Consider the following 20,520-nt stretch of genomic DNA (forward strand, 5'->3'; position numbering starts at 1 on the left):
ACTCAGTCAACAATTTTATAGGTTTTACCTAAACGACAGTAAAGGAAAAAGGCGTTACTGTATGATTTATGTTATGTACATCCATGAATTTTTCATAAAGACAACGCATTTCGAAGTTATTAGTAATAAAATTACAAGTTCTCCGAAAAGGACTCAAGTCTTTATAAAAGACTCGGGTCTCTTAATAAGTTGAAAAGAACTCGAGTTTCGTCTTAATTATAAGAGTATGAAAAACTGAGTCGAGTCTTAAAGCAGAGGACTCAAAGGACTCGAGTCTTAACCAACACTAGTTCTATTAAGGGGCTGATATTTGACAAGTTTTGAGCCATTACTCTTAAATTTGCACTACAGATAAAATTATAAGTCAAACGGCTGTCGGTTCTTCAATCTTTTATCTGCATCCACGTCTGCCGGATTTTGAAAGAAATTAATACTTATTTTTTTATGATTTTTTTAAATATTAATTAAAAAATTACTGTTTTCATAACTCGATTGCTGTGAAGGATTTCATGTATACGAATGTTTTTTATCCTAATTAGTAATATAAACAAGGTAATGCTGGAATTAGTAGAATACACAAAATAAGCTATAAGTATCTAGTGAGGTTGATAATACTCGTATTAGTAATAAGATAGCATAAGTTTTAAAAAGATACGTTAGGTTTTCTAGGAAGCAAGTGGACAATTGATGAAATTTTAAAGAATTACAACACAAGAAAAAGTTAAGTACTTACACATATTTTGGAATTACGGTTGTCTTGAATCTATGTAGATATGTTTTGAACTGATTTTGTGTCGTCTTCAACATGTCAAGTCTACTCTGTTTCATCACAGGCCTTCGGGTCTATTGTAGACGATTTAAGCACTATTTAGCCAACGGGTTTGGTGACTGTAGAGGCCGTTGCGTGAGCGGCACGACCTCCGACATTTTTGGCAGAGAAAGCTCATTGCCCCTGAGGTTCCAGTCCCGGTTTGCTTTCTGCGACACCTGCTATCTAATGCATTAAACTAGGCTTCGTTGCAAAGCCTTCTCTCCACTACACGCTTACGCCAACCATCACGGTCTTCAGCTAAGGTTTCCCAGGCGGTCGATTTCAAATACTGACATGTCCCGCTCAACACAGTCTTAAAGCGCAGCTTCTGTTTATATAATAAATTATGCTCTCTACAAATTATATTGGTAAATATAAACAAAGTATATTTTACATGTCATAAACATACATCGGGGTTTTTGGTGCGGGAATGATTTCGTGTATTTATAGCTTTGTTTATTGTAAAATAATTATCAAACTATGAATTAAAAATAGCTCGAAATGTGCTTAGAAATGTTAAAATAGTATCGATTTTTACAGTTTTTATCTATTTTTTGACTAGTGTAAAACATTCCCGCACTGAAAACCCCGATGTATGGTCATAAACTTAAAGTAACAAACAAGTAACATTCGTAGGTAGGTACTAAAACCTGTTTATCAAACGGTTTATGTAGTTAGTCGGATTTAACAAGTGAAAAAGTTTTTTATTTTTTAACCATTCGCATATCTTTCGTCGGCTATTTTCTCAGCAATGAATTTGATATATATGGGACACTAAATAAATTTCTTCATGCAATATCAATGGTTGCAAGATTGTAAAAAAAGTATGACGATCTTTCAAAACAATAATTCTATATGCCACTTTTCTCCACATTTATCTTAACTTAATAACTCACAAGTATGTGCCGAAATGTAAAAAATAAATTGTCCCTTAATTAAAACTGACTGCCATTAATTTTCTCTGGACACGTTGAATGCTCTTGATTTGATTTTTATTCAACTCTTGTCTCAGTTAAATGCGCTTATTATTATTATTGGGGTGTTGTGGGCCTTTGAGTGTCACGTCGACCAAGTGATCTATTGTGACGGCCCTTTAAAGTTCATTACCGCCCGTTGAATTTTTTTTCTGGAGTTGCAGGTGTACATAGGCTACGGAGACTGCTTACCATCAGGCAGGCCGTATGCTAGTTTGCCACCGACGTAGTATAAAAAAATTAGTTTGAAACTCACAATATTAGGTCAATATGAAATCAATTGATAAAATACAATGATGAAATTCTTTATTGTTCACCAAGATACAATAAAAATTTCCCTCTTTAACTACAGGCTTATCTGTGACTATTAGTCTTATCAAAAACAAGTCAGTCAAGAACATCGTATTTTCAAAATAGAATAGAATAGAATAGAAGAAGCTTTATTCAAAAACGCTTAATTTAAACTTAAATATAAGGAATGAAATCTCCATATACCAAAAAGTGTCATCAAAAAACCTTAAATAGGTGGCGCTACAATTCCTAGAATACTTAAAAAAAATTAAATCATAGGGCACTTCACTCCGTCAAGAACTCCTAGGTTCTTAGTTATTCTAGCGCTACTCTGGAGAGATTTGGAACTATTATTTATAGCTGACAGCTGGACACTTTTGCAACAGTTCTACCATAAGAGATTTCACTCCTTTTAATTCCACACTCCATACATAAATAATAGAACTGACATAGTATCATTATAAAGCGTCACTGAAATGGTCTCCACTCAAAATTGGAATTATAATGCGACTGCAAAAGACAAAAGCCGTTAAATTTGCTTCGTTGCCTCTAACGGCGTGAAGTTCGCTTCACTAAATGTAGATTACGCAGCCGAAACCAAAAGCTGCCCCGTCAGTGATCGCCGATACGAAAGCTTTTACAACTTGGGAAACTTTTTATTGACTTACGACTAATTCTTGGGTCACGTGAGAAACTCATTTGTGGCGGGCGCTCAGTCTATTTTGTGCGCCGTGCAGTGAAAATGATAAGGTCATTTTATAATGTACAAGGCTTTTAGGCTGAGTAGATCTGTGGTAATTTTTAGAATAGGTTTAGGTATTAATGGTATTTTTTGTAATAAAGAAATGAGTATTATGTATGTCAACAATTAATTACATAATAGTATTGATAAATACACGAACTTGAAAAACAAAAAGTGACATAACGTAGCTTTTATTCCTAAAATTTATTTTATTTCTTCGCGGAGAAATTCAAATGTATGAGTGCCAGTGAGTGTGGGTACTATTATACCTATAGGGCAAATCCTCTCGTACATGAACGGAGGCCTGTTCTTTCTCCTAGAAGAGCGACTCGAATTGTCGACTCCCAGTATATTTCGGATCGGCTTGACTCCTTGGCGTTGCGTAGAGATGTGGCCTCGCTCTGCATTTTCTATCGCATGTACAAGAGGGGGAGTGCTCCGAGGAATTGTTCGGATTAATCCCTGCCGCTTCTTTTCGCCATCGCCCTACGCGACAACATTTCCATCCTCACCACTTAGATGGTTGGCAGTCCTCAACTGTGCGTTTTTCCAGGAACTTTCTGCCTCGCACAGCTAAACTGTGGAATGAACTGTCGCCTGCGGTATTTCCGGACCGATACGACCTTCAAACCTTCAAGAAAAGAGCGTACTCCCATCTTAAAGGCTGGCAACGCACTTACAACCCCTCTGGTGTTGCAGGTGTCCATGGGCGGCGGTAATCGCTTACCATCAGGTGATCCGTCTGCTCGTTTGCCTCCTCTACCATAAAAAAAAAGATAATAAGCAATAGGTACATATCTGTATAAAGTTTATAAGAACATATTATTAGAAACCTATGGAGGAACCTAGTCTTCAACAAAAGGGCATAATGTCATGATCCTAGGTAAAACACTCGCACGCGTAATTTTTGGCAAAATTTAAACTTTAAAATGATTCAGTTTGAAATATAGCGTTGGCTCTCGCACTATATCTTTTTATAGGCTAATAGAGCACGGGAAAAATAAAACTAAGTTTCCTTCCTTGAAGGAAACAGTATAGTGTGCAGTTTCAGAAGATAGTCTAGTTTATTAAGGAGCTAATTAAAAAGGGTATTTTTTAAAAACTTTGTTATAAATTAGGGAGTTTAAAATGTTTGTCACACACTGCATACATTGCAATCTAGGCAATATCTAGATGAACGAGAACAAATAAGAAAAAAGTGGCTGTGACATAATCGGACAGATAGACGGACATGACGAATCTATAAGGGTTCCGTTTTTTGCCATTTGGCTACGGAACCCTAAAAATCATCCTAATTCCTACTGTTGTTGTTGTTTATTGTTATTGTTTGTGTTATTGTATTGCTGTTGTTTGTGTTGTGTTGCCTACTTTGCTCTGGGTAATATTACAATCCAGTTCCAAAGATGAATTATCCTCTTTGGCCTGAAATGTAACTCTTATAAAAATTAATAAATAAATAAATATATCCAGAGTAAACGCTTCAAAACCAGAAACTATAACAGATATGAGATATACAGGCTGTTTAATTAATCACCTGCAATAATTTACGGGGTGAATATATAGGTCATACTGAGCAACTTTTAGTACGGGTAGAACCCCGAAATCGCGGAAAAAAAATTTGGCTGTTTCATACATTTTGGCTATTTGACTTTTACATTTTCTATGGTACAGTCAGCATCAATAGTAGCGGATGAAACAACGCGCCAAAAGTATCTGATATTCCGGACAACTTTTCCAAATAAAGATAATTCTCTTAAATTTACTTTCAAAAGTGTATCTTTCACAGTCTAAATTGTTCTACATATAGAACTATCAACTTTTGTTAAGCTGTTTCAAAATGGTAGATACTTTTGAAACCTTGTTTGATCCGCTACTTTTGATGCTGACTGTACGAGTAAAGTAATTTCTTTTTTCGCGATTTCGGGGTTGGGCCCGTAATAAAAGTAGTTCCCGATTTTTTCTCAATCCAAATTAAGGGCTTACACTGGTTTTTCGACGAAAACTTAAGATAAATCTACTGAATACATTTTACTGTAATTTTTAAATCTCTAGCCTCCTGAGACCAAGTGTACAATTTATTTTACATATTCTACAATCTATTTTTAAATATTAGTAGCCAAATTAAAAAACAAACAACTGCTTCTCTCAGGAGACTAAAATAAAATAATTCATTTAATAGGGAGCATTACCGCAATGTTCTGCCGCCAGAGAGCAGCACTATCACAATCCATTAACCATAGAGTAACTTACACGTAGTATGCCTTAAACAGTTTTTGAGAAGTTTTTACTATAACATTGATGCATCAAAGCGGTTTGTTTATAGAGACCTACCACCAAACGCGACATTCGAAATTTCGTTATCTGGCGTGTTTATCGCTCGAATACGCAAGAGTGATATCTCTATCAAACATCTATCAAAATGTGGTAGTGGCGCCCTCTACGCAGAGTTTTGCGTAATACCCCCTATTCTCTTTTACAAACCAGACGAAAATATTGAACTTAAATATAATGCGAATAACTCAACGAATATCGAAAACAGGTACCACTTAAAACTTATCCGAGAGAATTATTTGCCGTACTTATCGAAAACTTTTAAGAACCGTCTGGAGAACGCCACTTCGTATTTTAGGTTTTCAAACACTTAAAATACAAGTACCTAAGTACCTATAAAGATTTAAGTTGGGACTTCATTGTATTTTATTTTTGTACATTAAGCAAGAATCAACTCTTTGTCAAGCGGACCCCAGGCTCCCATGAGCCGTGGCAATATGCCGGGACAACGCGAGGAAGAAGATGCAAGAATCAACTCTAACTGTGAAAAATTTACAATACCAATATACATAATGGATATACAGTGTGTCCCTAGCCATTGGACAAAGCCGAAATGTACATATGCATTAGGGTATTTAGAACCAGTGTACAAAGTATCATAACAACCGGTGTAGCCGTTTCGAAGAAATTTAGAAATTACCATTTTTTATTTTAGATCAGCCTGTATGTGTTAGTAGCTCCTAAGTTCACATCCTCAAATAATAGTATGGAACCTTCTTCGACCTTTTTGATTACTTTTTTATTTATTTAATCTTTATTGCACAATACATGAAGGTACAAATGGCGGACTTAATGCCTTAAGGCATTCTCTACCAGTCAACCAATGGGTTAAACCAGAAAGATTAAGTAGGTGCAGTGTCTTTTAAAGTAAATGAATTACACAAATTTATGACACTAATAAGCTTCTGACTTTAGAAAAATGTCCATTCCTGAGAAGTAGCCCTACGTGGGATTTCAGGGTTTGCCCAATGGCTAAGGTCACCGTATACAGAGGATTACTATAACTAGCTTAAATATAGCGCACAAGTTTTATGTGGCATTTGCACGGACACAGTATTATTAATCATTATTAAATGAAATACTTTAGTTATATTAAGCATTTCGTACAGATTGCAATGCTCCCTTACACCATACAATTTAAATGAATATTTCAGGAGTAATCGTAAATTAAAGTTCTTTTCGAGCCATATAACTTGTACGAAATGTTAAAGACGCTATACGCAGTTAGTTTTTGTTTTTACCACCTTATGCGCTGGGATCGCTTTACTTACCTCCACCATGCACTTCACACGTAGTCAATAGAACATACGTCAAAATTTACAGCTTTTGAGTTCTGAAGAAAAAGCCTTCCCAATTTAGATAATTTACATTTATTTAATATGACGCTGTGAATGTCATCTCGCCTCCCGGTGAGTAACGTTGCCAGAGCTCAAAAAGGGTGCAGTGTTAGGGTTGGCAACGCACATGGAACTGCTCTGAAGTTGCAGGCGTCTATAGGCTACGGATACTGATTACTATTAGACGGGCTGTATGCTTGTTTGCCCTCGACTTAATATAAAAAAAAACAACAAAATTAAACTTTCGTGAGACATATTTCAAAATATTTAAGAATAACATGGTGCCAATAGCGAAGAATAAGTTAAGTGAGCTTAACCGTTTTTCTTCTTTCATTATTCAGATTCAACATTTTGACGATCGGTCTGGCCTCGGGGGTAGTGACCCTGCCTATGAAGCCGATGGTCCCGGGTTCAAATCCTGGTAAGGGCATTTATTCGTGTGATGAGCATGGATATTTGTTCCTGAGTCATGGGTGTTTTCTATGTATTTAAGTATTTATAAATATTTATATATTATTTATATATCGTTGTCTATGTACCCTCAACACAAGCCTTATTGAGCTTACCGTGGGACTTAGTCAATTTGTGTAATAATTAATGTCCTATAAAATTTATTATTTATTTATTAATATTCTATATGTAACGTCCCGGTATAACATTATTCTTTATTTTCACTACACCTTATAAAACCACTGTCTGTTTGTCTGTTCGCGATAAACTCAAAAACAACTGAACGAATTTTATTGAAATTTTCACCGATTACTAGAAAAGTTCTTGAAAAAGGTTCAGGTGTATAATTTGTTAATTTTTTTTACTAACCGTGCAATGCCGGGATTGATCGCCCGTTACATAATAATACGCTTGCATCCGGTACGTGAAACAAGGTAAGACTTAACCCGATACACTGCACAGCTTTAATAAAATATAACAAACAATGTTGCCAGTATTCTGCGGGGCAATAACAGAAATATAAAATTTTACGCCCACCATAAAGTGCAACTGTTCGGATTTCATGATCCCGTGTCTTGTAGCTGAATTTGATAGAATGTTGTTAGTTTTTGAAACAATCTTCCTTGCCTTATCGTTTTCATCTTTCTCGTGCTATCCAAGTTGCATCGTAAAGCATCTACGAATATAATTGGGTAAATCGTCATGCTTTATAGGACTTTTAAATCTTCTTTATACTAAGAATATGTACGTGTATACAATGTAATTAGGTATTTAGTCAGTAATTTACAAAAAAACTTGTCCATACAACATGATACCGTGAAACCAGCCAACTTTGCCACCAGGTGCCCAAATATACATTTGTAAGCAAATTCCTTAATGCAGATAAATGTTTAATAGACATAACAACACTAAATAGTAGTGTTAGAAAATAGGTTATATTTGTGACAAAACTATGTAACACACATGTACTTAACTTATTGACTTGGGAATTTTGAGCGAGTTGTCAAATAAAAGGTATATTTCTGCGGTAAAAAACTTGTTGAAAAATGAATACTTACTGTGAACACATTGACAAATATTTCCGCGTGTCAATTATAAAACATGAATATATAGATTATTTAAGGTATATTGGGGTAATACCAACAGGCCCAAAGACTCAGAAGTTTTGGCGGTGGGCAATGTTATCCGGTTACTTACAGAGTTAAGTTGTTTTTTTTTTTGAGATATTCGTTATTTTTCGAAGAAGGCCTTCTTTACTTTTGAAATCGTTCATGTAAATAAATAAATTTAATACTTATTAACTTAAATGGTAACTAAAACCAAATATCTTAAACAGATACTAACCTTTACTGTTTAGAATTCTAAGAACTTTTAATAAAATTAAAAATAAGCAAGCATATTTTTGATGGTGGCTGCACCTTGCACTTACATTAATAAAACCATAATTCTTCCAGCACTTCTTAAATAACAATATAATGGTTGTATAGTTTTTCGTAAGGCAGGTGAAATCTAAGATGACGTCTTTTTTTATGCATAAAAACGTTTACAAATATGAATAAATGTGGATAATTCACGATCACAGTTTATTATTGGCGTACCTAGCTTGAATAAATGCTACCTCACTGTAAACCATATTTGCATGTACTTATAGTGTAAGCTATAATAATGTATATTTTGTTACCTTTTATGATGTTATTAATGTTTTATAATATGTGACGTTATTAAATCGATGTAATTAACGAAACCGTGTTCCTGATTAATCGTGTCATGTACCCCCACCCAGAGCAGACGGTGCAGCACATGGTATTCGAGTGCCCCGTCACGAAATACAACGGACCAGCGGAGGATTTTAAACACCTGACAAAAGATGCGAGTATTTATCTGCAGAAATGTAAATTATGAATTAAGTTTTTTATATGTATGTAACCAGTGTGTAAACGCCATACGATAAATAAATAAATAAGGAATTTAATTTCAGTAACATTTCGTATCTTGTCAAGATGTCACAGCGACAATAGTATGGGGTCCCTAGCGACTTTCACTGTAAGGTACTAAGTGGTACTGAAATTTAATTCTTTGACCCTATTCAGTACCCCTAGTGTAAATTTATTCGATAGCGAAATGTGACGTACGCGTTTGCGTTAAGTCTCATTTTGTATGGGATTTTGATTTTCCAAAACGTCCCGCTTGGCGCGCTGTTTCTAAATCCCATACAAAATTCGACTTAACGCAAACGCGTACGTCACGTTTCGCTATCGAATAAATGTACACCAGGGGTTCTGTTGTTCTCGGCTCGATTCGATAAATGAGATACGATAACAATAAGATCTTGCTTAGATAAGTTCTCATTTAGATATCGTTTGTATGTCGTATAATTGACAGAAGCAACTCGATTCGGGCAACCACTGTCACTTTGACGTTAGAAATATCATAGACAGATCTATGGAGTGTGGAATTAAGAGGAGTGACATCTCTTATGGTAGAACTGTTGCAAAAGTATCCAGCTGTCAGCTATAAATAATAGTTCCAAATCTCTCCAGAGTAGCGCTAGAGTAGCTAAGAACCTAGGCGTTATTGACGGAGTGAATTGCGCTGTCTATGATTTGATTTTTTTGTTCAAGTACTCTAGGTATTGTAGCGCCACCTATTTAAAGTTTTTTGATGACACTTTTTGGTACATGGAGATTTCGTTCCTTATCTCCACCTTCCGTAGATAGATCTTATTTGGATCACAGCGGAATGGAAATAAACGTCAATTTTGACATGTCGTTTAGTTATCGATTTTTAAAGATCTTTCCAAGACCTTAGTCTTAATCATTCTTCGAATCGGGCTGTCTGACACAACTGCCATAAACATCTCCACATTATTCTACATGTGTTTCTCTAAAGCGTGCCTTCAGGCAGCTATTTAACAATCCTACCCATGTTAACTACTGGGAATTAATATTAATATCCTTAACATATTGTTTTACCCCGAGGGTAGCGGCTATTTAACTAATAATAAGGAAATTGTATTTGGTTAGGTACAGTCTGACCTCGCGTTTAGAACTATTCTGTATAACCAACGGTTTCCGAATTAGTGTTTGTACAAAGCTATGAGGAACCCGAAATGTTTAAGAGGAAACGGACGGCCGCTTCTCCATTCCTCAGTAGTCCTCATTTTCCTCTTTAGATATTGACGTTATAGAAAATATTTTTATATAATTTGATGTATATCAAAGGCGTTGTAAGTATTTAGATATTTTTGAGCAACTCGGCCGCTCCGATATATCTGATTGCGACCGTACACAGAAGCTAAATATAGGTCAGTGGATGGGTATAATCAGGCTTGGTAAACCGCATCGAGTATTATGCGATAATTTGGCTCCGTGTGTAATATGATAGCGAGACATTATCGACAGCTCATGTACGTCTAGTTAAATTATACTAAATATACTTACACACAAAAGATAGGGTTGCAGAACTTGGTTATTAGCTCGTGTAGAGCGATGGCCCAGCGCTCGATCAGCGAGATGGCCATGCGATGGTCATGGTTTCTTTATACGATGGCCCAGCGCTGGACCAGCGAGATGGACATACGATGGTTGAGAGCACGCACTATGGAATGGGCTACGTGTAGATGCGTACGCATCATCGCGGGCCCACTACGAAATACCGGCACAGTGGCCATCCCATCGCCATCCCGCCGTGCCATTAGCCATCCAACACCACTACCCTTTCTACACGCTGGCCTATCTTAGTGGGCCAGTATGATGGCCCGTCGTGTAGAGGAGACATATAACTTGTATGCGTGGTCAAAAGAGGTTTCTTCAAACAAAAACGTCACGTTGACACTAACATTTCCGATCCATATCGTATCTAGCAGTGTTGGTCGAACGCTAATTAGAATTGACCATATTAAAAATGAACCATTACGAATTGAACCGTAAACTGACGTGACTGACATTGTATATATTTTTAACCTTTCTATAAAGAAAAGTAGCTACTGTTTGTAATTGCATGATATCTAGAGTAATCTAAATTGAATTATTTTCTTATTTAATGCATGTTAATTATAAGATGTAATGTTTTGAAAAGATGTGTCCCGCCGAGTTTCTTGCCGGTCCGTATTTTACCTCCTCCAATTGATGGGGTTTTAAATCTTCTCGGAGACTAAAGTCAGAGGTGGAGGGTTAGAGTCGGTGTAGCTTTATTTGACGTAAGCGCATTGTAATATGCCTACTTGAATAATAAAATATCTTTATCTTTAACTGTAAAACGACCGTTACGGTTTACCATTCAATTTGTAATGATTCATTTTCAATATGGTCAATTCTAACTAACCTTCGGCCAACACTGGTATCTAGACCTAATATTTTATGTATCTTATAGTTCGTATCGCGACGTGTGTGTTTACCTACATTAAAGAATTTGCTTAAAAATGTGTTCTTGGGCCCCTGGTGGCAAAGTTGGCTGATTTCACGGTATCATTTTGTATGGACAAGTTTTTTGTAAATGACTGACTAAATACCTAATTACATTGTATATACGTACATATTCTAAACTATCAACATTTTCAATTTTACTACCGCGCCGACGCTATTTCCTCAGCTATAAATATTCGCTCGTTGCGCTTGCTTCGCTCGAGTCCCTAGAGATCTCAACTTAGCGTTCGCTAGATAACTAACTCGGTCTTCATTATACTTTGTTGAAGCTGTTTCCGAGTCAGCCTCTAGAGTTCAAGGTTATGAAATGCAAATCGGTAATAACCGTTACGGAGATAATCGGATCTAATCGATTAATTTCACAATATTTCATAGCCGGTTATCAGAAAATCGTATAACCGGTTACGGTTATTTTCGGTTGTTTATTTGTGACGTGAATCCTATAATTGGATCTTCTAATGACAAAAAAATCGTGCCTTTTGTGACTGTGATTAAAATTTATGTTATTTGTGTACTTTAAATAACTTTATAATATACCAAATTATTTCCCTTATTAATGAAATATTTTATTGAATATTGTGTCACGTCCAAGTTAATATTTTCAGTTCTACTATATTTTATGTATTTTTTTAAACGAATACTTACAGTTACTCACTATACTTAATACTTTAATACTATGATTACTAGATTGTAAATTCATCATTTTGTCCAAAAATAACCGTAACCGATAGGGACTGATTATCGGTTATTGTGAGATTTGAGCGGTTATCGCATTGTATATGCAAAGGCCTATGGTTTTCTTTTGTTTTTTTTTTCTTATTTTTACCAAGAGAAAAAGGTGACTCATTATTTTTATGACCAATAAGTCTAAATAAAGTGTAGTGTTCAACTTTAAATAAAATGGCTTATGACTTACATTTTTACCATCGACATAGACTTAGGTATTTCTTATACCCAGTTAAATTTCCCGGATCAAGCCAAAAGATCAAAGTTGAATTGTTAACGCGCAACCGACGTTCCGATCAGATATTTATGGAATGGTTAAACACAACGATGTTTGAGGGTATGGCTTTCGCAGGTAATGGGAGTTTTGTATTGTTGAGCTTAAAGTTAAGCCAATTGATTATATGTATACACATTTATTTTCTTCTTACCTATTAATGTAAAATGTTTTTTGTAAAGTTTTTTTTTGTTGTGTTGTTTTTTGAAGATGGCGATAAGCAATAGTGTTTACCGCAACTGTTTCTGTGTATCAGAAACATGTGGATTGCTGTTTCTGAAACCGTATTCCGAATGAAAATGTTTATAGTGAATATACTTCTTAATAGACGGCTAATAAAGGTTTACTTAGCAAGAAAATTAGGCTTCAAAGTCCATTCAGTCCAGTGAATGATGTCCACAGAGATACGTATTACCATACCTACTAAAAGTGTTTTAAACAAATTTTTTAGCGTTCTCCATAGCCTATGTATACCTGCAATTCTAGAAGAAACGTGCCTTTTGAGCTATATCTGCTTTACTTAACACTGTACTAAAATAACAAGATTTTATTAAAATAACTTGCAGCCCAATTCAAACTTTAAAATACGTCAAATTTAGGTCTAGATACGATATGTATCGAATATGTCAGTGTCAAAAGTGACGTTTTTGTTTGAAGAAACATAAGTTCGACTTGGGCCCTTGCTCTATCCAAAGGAAAAGGTCCCTAATTTCCTATAATTTCTTAAGCAAACAAACCAAATTAATGATTAACAACTAATTTCATTTTCTCTTCACATTAACCGTCTGTTTAACCAGTTTACAGATTTTCAAATTTTCTATTACATTCGCCATTCGTGCCCCGTTCGGGCTCATCATTATTTCATCCAACCACAACCTGGGCAAATTCTTATCGCTTGCTTTCTGCACCTAACTACCCAAATCACTTTTACGCCCATCTCGAATGGATTCTCGATTGAAAGTAGTTAATACCGTTAAACTAGACAACTTTGCCCAATTCTAATTTATTGTATATGTCTAAGAGAGGTGTTTCTTTTGAAAATCTTGTTTTAACCTTTTTTTGCTCACTATTTGAGATCATATGAAATCATTTGCAGAAATAAATTTGAAAACATAAAGAAAAACACACGTGTTTGGTAATTTTGATGATTTTATATTTGCCAACATTGCCCATGTCCAAATTTCCTTGGAGGAAAAGTTAGTTTCACGCTACAGGGCCCCGTTTCTCAAAATCTTGTAACTTGTAATACAAGTGAATTGTCACTTTTTGACAGCTTTTGTTAGAAAGGGACTTCCACTTGTATTACAAGCTACAAGCTTTTGAGAAATGGGCCCCTGGTCTTCAAATTTCTAGATTAAGGCGAGGAATTTCGCTGCGGAATCTGTGTGACTATTCCTGATAAACTGTCCTAACAGTTCCAAAATGAACTCTACATTACATCGAAATTTAGTTCTTATTATTAGAGAGATAAGAGTGTCGAATTAACAAAGAGGCCAATTCAAACGTACACTGACATCAGAATGATATCCGAATGATGTCATTTAGTTATCGCGCGTGTCGCTCACGCAACACATGAACTGCTTAACAACGAACAAGTACAAACAAAATGCACAATAACTTTTTTATTATTAGAGAGATAAGAGTGTCGACCTAACAAAGAGGCCAATTCAAACGTACACTGACATCAGAATGATATCCGAAGGATGTCATTTAGTTATCGCGCGTGTCGCTCACGCAACACATGAACTACTTAACAACGGACAAGTACGAACAAAAGGCACAATAACTAAATGACATCATTTAGATTTTAATGTACGTTCGACTTACAATCTATTCAGTAATATTAAAATAAATGATAAAAATATTGAAGTCATGAATAGTTACAAGTATAAAATATTCATTAATTCTATATTTATATTATCCTTCATTTTGTTTGGGTAAGTACCGAAGCAATATTTCTACCATATTTTTATAAGACTTAAAATAATCAGACGAGACCAGTCGATATTTACACTAGCTCGGGCGTAAGAAAGCACATGTTTTAAGGAACGTGACCGAAGAAAAGACATCCAACCGCGTAGGTGTTAATGTACTAGACTTTGAAGAGGGTGCGTACAGTTACATCACTTAAATCCATGTTTGTCGAACTTACATTTTAATAATATGCTACTGGACTTACAAATAAATCTGTTTTTTTTTATACCACGTCGGTGGCAAACAAGCATACGGCCTGCGTGATGGTAAGCAGTCTCCGTAGCCTATGTACACCTGCAACTCCAGAGGAGTTACATGCGCGTTGCCATGCCCTTGAGCTTTGGCAACCTTACTCACCGGTAGGAACACAACACTGAGTAGGGTCAAGTGTTATTTGGCTGCGGTTTTCTGTAAGGTGGAGGTACTTCCCCAGTTGGGCTCTGCTCTAGATCTGGAATGACATCTGCTGTGCTGTGCCCTACCACACAAGGCGAGATGACATTCACATTGCCCATACCTCTCTTTTGGACGTAATTTAAGGACATACCCGGGTCCAAACCTTTTTACCTGTAAGGAGATCTTTTTATGGAATTGGAAGGAATGCTCTGATTAATCACTGCTGCTTTGAATTACACCAACGCCAAGGTGATATCTTACTTGTTTTTCTCGAGTTTCATCCTAATAAAAAATCTTCTAAAGTACATTTTGTACATACAATGGATGGAGGCTCATGTGTAGAGGCTGTGTACACTGATTTTGCCAAAGCCTTTGACAAAATTTGTCACAATAAGCTTCTTCTCAAGCTTTGGCACATCGGAATACACGGAGACCTTTTCCGTTGGATTAAATCTTATATTGAAAATCGAAGCCAATGTGTAGTATTATCGGGTTACACTTCTCAATGGAAAACAATTAGTTCCGGTGTACCCCAGGGATCTCATTTAGGCCCGTTGCTTTTCACGCTATTTATAAACGATATAGATAAATATATCAAACACTCGAAGGTTTTGCTCTACGCAGATGACACAAAAATTTATAAAGTCATAAATACGATTGATGATTATTACTTGTTGCAGGATGATTTAATAAGTTTTGAGACATTCTGTAAAGATAATGATTTATTTTTAAATATAAATAAATGTTCTGTAATAAACTTTACACGGAAAAAAAATAATGCACAATATAACTTCACTTTATGTAATAATTACCTGCGTAGAGTAACACTAATCCGTGATCTTGGAGTTCTATTGGATTCTAAACTGTCGTTCATACCTCATTTAGATTCTGTCATAAAAAAGGCGTACAAACAACTAGGCTTCATTCTAAGAGTTGGTAAACCATTTAAAAATAGTACCACCTACAAAATCCTTTTTAATAGCTTTGTTCGCAGCCATCTCGAGTTTGCTAGTACAGTTTGGAAACCTTATCATAACATCCATATTGAACGGGTGGAACGGATACAAAGAAAGTTCCTTAAAACTCTCGATTTTAGAACTGGTCACACACATGTTAGCTATAGCGAATCACTGATCCACCATAAACTTCAAACACTTAGTAACCGCCGAGATATCGCAGATTCCGTCTTACTCTATAAAATTATGCGCAATATATTAGATGTCCCCTCGCTACTACACCAAATACAGCTCAGAGTTCCTCGTAGATGTCAGCGCCACTGTCAGAAGAAAAGGTTATTCTCGATTCCCAACAGTAGAACGTGTTATGCACAAAATATATTCATAAGACGTGCCTGCAAACTATTTAACGAAAATGACAAGCTCTCTAACATAGATATATTTACTTGTTCCATTAATATTTTAAAACGTGCTTTTCTTTAGGTAACAAATGTAATTTATGCATGTTTTCTTTTCTTTACGCTCTCAAATGTTTAGTTTTGGGTAACATTTAAAATTGTAATCTTAAAGAAAAAATAAAAAAAAAAAACACTGATTTTATGTAAAAAATGAAACTCTAGGTCTAAACTTAAGCAATTTTGTATAGGTACTGTTTGTAAACGACTGTATGTTTCTAAAGTATAATAAATAAATAAATAATTTTTTTTTATGGCACAACGGAAGTTTTCGCCAAAATATCCAAATAAAAACAAACGTTAAATAAATTCATACCATAATAACCATTAAAAAAGCAGTATCCAAATCACGTACTCCAAAGTTTCTGCGATTTCGAAATCAGCGTCTTTGGGCTAACCAAATTAAGTTTAAATTAGTTATGAGTTTGCCCTCTTTTTTACTTGGTTATCGTAAGAAAGGCCCGCGGGTCTCCGCTTATCAAAATTTACTTAATCTGGTTTTCTTTTTTAGTGTCTCGCCGGTGCGATGTTTGAAATAAGCTTGTCGATATCCGATATTGTTAGCTTACAGATTAGGGGGGATTGCTTTTGAAATTAGAGTTTTTTTAAACAAACTTATCGATCCAGCGAAGTGAAGTCTGATGGTCAACTAGGGGTGTACTTTAAAGTTTCATGTAATATGGTTGTTAAAGCAATATTTGTTAGCCATTTATATTTAATTTTGTTAGTAGCTCGATTGATTCCCGACTTACTAATTTGGCGGTATTGATATTTTAATATAAGAGGTAGTTTGACATTTGTCATGATTCATTACGCTGTTGGATTTTGTAAAGTGAAGTTGGGGAAATAAAACTGTGATTCGTATTCGAGTGTTTTTATTGCAAGTTATCATATCAGAAGTTGGAAACGAGTCCAAAACGCCACAGGTAATTGAAATTTTGTTTTTAAATTCATAGATTTATGTGCATGATTTGGCTTTCTTGACGTTATTAATCGAACATTACAAGTAAAACTAAGAGGTAATTGAGAATATTTTCAATAATTCTGGAGATAAAATAGCTTGATAACAAGGTTTACGTTTATTATTAGAATTAGTAAACAATCTGATTAAAATAGCATATTCGTAATCGTAACCGTAATGCTACAAATTAGAATTTATGTTCACTATTAGATATTTGTTGTGGATGATACTTGATAATATTTAAGGAACTGTACAACTAGTTTTACATGTATTTATGTACCCATTATTCTAATTATGATTGTGATAGATAGTGTACTTCGTAATGTTATTATTTTAAAAGTCTTTTATTGATACTTTCTTACCACAAATAACGTGCATAGTTATCAATATAAAAACTAGTGTTTACTTTAGTTAGACACGTGTAAATACTTAAGGTAGTAAGTAAAACAGTTATGCTTGTGAAAATCATTTTAATTTCAGTATGGATGAACTTGATAGAAGAGTTGTACGGACGCCTCCGCTCCCACGTGACAATCCTGAGGGAGGCCAATCGATGACGCTGCAAGTACAACACAGGAATAGCAGGGCTCGCGACCGGGAACTGGAGAGGCGCAGCCGCGCAAGGCGAAGTCGATCCAGACACAGCCGCGGGAGGAGTAGCCGCATCACCTCTGACGGATCGAGAAGCAGCAGGCGCCGCAGCCGGTCACGTTCGCGTCGAAGCCGGTCGCGGATGCGCCTCAGCCCAGCACATGTACACCGGAGTCCTACACGTTCGCGCCGCAGCCGCAGCCGCTCGCGTCGCAGTAGGACGCGCTCGCGCCGCAGCCGCAGCCGCTCGCAGTCGCGCCGGCACCGCCGAAGTCATACAAGGTATGGTGATAATGAATTACTAGGCACTTTGAAAGATTTATTTAAAGCTGTTAGATCAGAGGACAGGTCAGATCATGTTGAAAGATTCCCCGTAATGAATGTGTTGCCTGAATTTGACCCAGCTAATCGTAGTCAAACTATTGACGTATGGCTAAATAAAGTAAATGAGACCGCAAGTATTTACAATTGGACTGAACGACAAGTTATTCATTATGCGTTACCTAAACTAGCCGGTGTTGCTCTAAAGTGGTACCAAGGCTTGACGAGCTTAAAACACACGTGGCTCGAATGGCAAGTTAAATTAAAAACTGCTTTTCCTAGTAAGGAAAATTATGGTTTATTGCTAACGGAAATGCTTGAAAAACGCGCGAAATATGGAGATTCATTAGAAGATTATTATTACGAAAAAGTTATGTTACTTAATAGGTGTCGAATCACAGGTACCGATGCAGTTGACTGTATTTTATTAGGGATAGATGACAGAGCAGTAAAAACCAGCGCCGAAGCAGCGCAATTTACAGAACCGGATAAATTGCTAGTTTATTTACGTAGTCAGAAAAATACCAAACCAAGAGTCTCGTCTCGACAGACCAATGATAGCAAACAAGTTAACAGCCGGGGCCCTAAACCGGATAATAAAGTTGTTAAATGTTTTAATTGTGGTGAGGATGGACATCCTCATTTTAAATGTAAACAGCCAATAAAGAAATGCGAAACTTGTTCTAGAATTGGTCATGTTTCATCGGATTGTAACACTAAAAAGAATTTTGACGCGAAAAACGAGAAAACTGTGTCATGACTAGCCGTATCTAATAGTAAAGATCAAAAATTTTATAAAACTGCATACGTAAACAAAGCAAGTCTTTCGTGCTTTATAGATTTTGGCAGTGAGTGTACGCTTTTGAGATTATCTGATGCAAATAATATTTTTGATGATTGGTCTAAAGATAATTTACCTATTTTAAGAGGTTATCCACATTCAGCAACTCAGACATTAGGTAGAGTTTATACAAATATTATAATTGATTCGGCTGAAGCTACTGTAGAGGTATTCATAGTACCTGATAGCCATTTAAGTACATCTTTATTGATTGGACAATCGTTTACTGAACAGGATCACATAGAAACTTATAAAACCAGTAATAATTTAACTTTTTCAAATACATCGAAGGATTATGAATACAAACCTATATCTTTGATCTCTAAAAACACTATTCTAATAAATAATGTTACTGAGGTAGATTTTTATACTAAGCCAGTTTGCAATGGGTTAATATATTTGGAGTATAGTTTGATATCGCAACCTGAAAGAGAATTTGTAACAATACCGGGTTTAATTACTGTAACAGAGGGGCATGGACGAGTTATGGTTAAAGGTTTATCAGTTAACCCTTTTGAGCTAGTACAGGATAGTGTTATTACTCGTGCGTGTATTGCAAGAGAAGCTCAAGCATATACTGTTAATAGAATAGCTTTGAATTCATCACTTACTGTTAATGAAGAGATAACTTTAGCTAGAATCCAAGTGGGGCAGACATTAAGCGTGCAGGAGATGAATGAACTAGTTAAGTTGTTAAACGAACATCGCAAATGTTTTGCATTTAGTACCAAAGAATTAGGTTGTAGTAACTCTACATCTATGAATATTCAACTTAATGATAAAACCCCGGTAGTATACCGTCCTTATCGCCTGTCTTATGCGGAAAGGGAGGTTGTAAGAGACATGGTTAATGAATTGAAGGAATCAGGGATTGTTAGTGAGTCTACTTCCGATTATGCATCACCAATTATATTGGTAAGGAAAAAGACTGGAGGCTATCGTATGTGCATTGATTATAGAGCTCTCAATAAGAGAACAATAAAGGAACATTACCCTTTGCCCCGAATAGACGATCAATTAGACGGGTTAGCTGGATATTCATACTATACTACATTAGATCTGGCATCTGGTTACTACCAGATACCATTAGCTGAACCTTCGAAACATCTCACGGCTTTTATTACACCAGATGGTCATTATCAATTTAATAGAATGCCTTTTGGTTTAAGCAATGCACCTGCCAATTTTCAACGAACCATAAACAATATTCTAGGTAACGCACGTTTTAAACACGCATTTGCATATATGGATGACATAATAATACCATCTAAAGATGTCAATGACGGCCTGCACAAATTAAAACTTACTTTACAATTATTCCATGATGCTGGTATGACCTTAAATTTAGATAAATGTAATTTCTTTAAAAAATCGATAGAGTATTTAGGTTTTGAAGTTGATCAAAATGGTATAAGGCCTGGTGAGAAAAAGATTCAAGCAGTAAAAGACTTCCCTCGTCCTACTGATCAGCATAAGGTTAGGCAATTTTTAGGATTAGCCAGTTTCTTTCGGCGATTCGTGAAAAATTTCTCTATTATTGCGAGACCACTAACTCAGCTTTTAAAGAAAGATACTAAATTTACGTGGGGCGAACAGGAGGAAAATGCATTTATTCGGCTTAAAAATGACTTAACGGACAGACCTATTCTTGCCTTTTTCAATCCA

The 20,520-nt window shown here is 35.7% G+C and overlaps 2 protein-coding genes across 3 annotated transcripts in view; both read left to right on the forward strand.

Moving 5' to 3' along the window:
* Positions 1-20,520, forward strand: part of LOC133528126 (hemicentin-1) — a 569,794-nt gene that overhangs the window by 145,972 nt on the left and 403,302 nt on the right. The window lies entirely within an intron of this gene.
* Positions 16,842-18,774, forward strand: LOC133528366 (uncharacterized). The gene is made up of 2 exons (XM_061865733.1): positions 16,842-17,067; positions 17,583-18,774. The coding sequence occupies exon 2, from the start codon at positions 17,584-17,586 to the stop codon at positions 18,772-18,774; it is 1,191 nt and encodes a 396-aa protein (XP_061721717.1). The 5' UTR covers positions 16,842-17,067; position 17,583.

The sequence above is a fragment of the Cydia pomonella genome, chromosome 19, assembly GCF_033807575.1.
Source record: "Cydia pomonella isolate Wapato2018A chromosome 19, ilCydPomo1, whole genome shotgun sequence".
Lineage (NCBI taxonomy): Eukaryota > Metazoa > Arthropoda > Insecta > Lepidoptera > Tortricidae > Cydia > Cydia pomonella.

Excerpts from the sequence above, each read along its gene's own strand:
- LOC133528366 (XM_061865733.1), top strand. The coding sequence starts at position 17,584 with ATGGATGAACTTGATAGAAGAGTTGTACGGACGCCTCCGCTCCCACGT.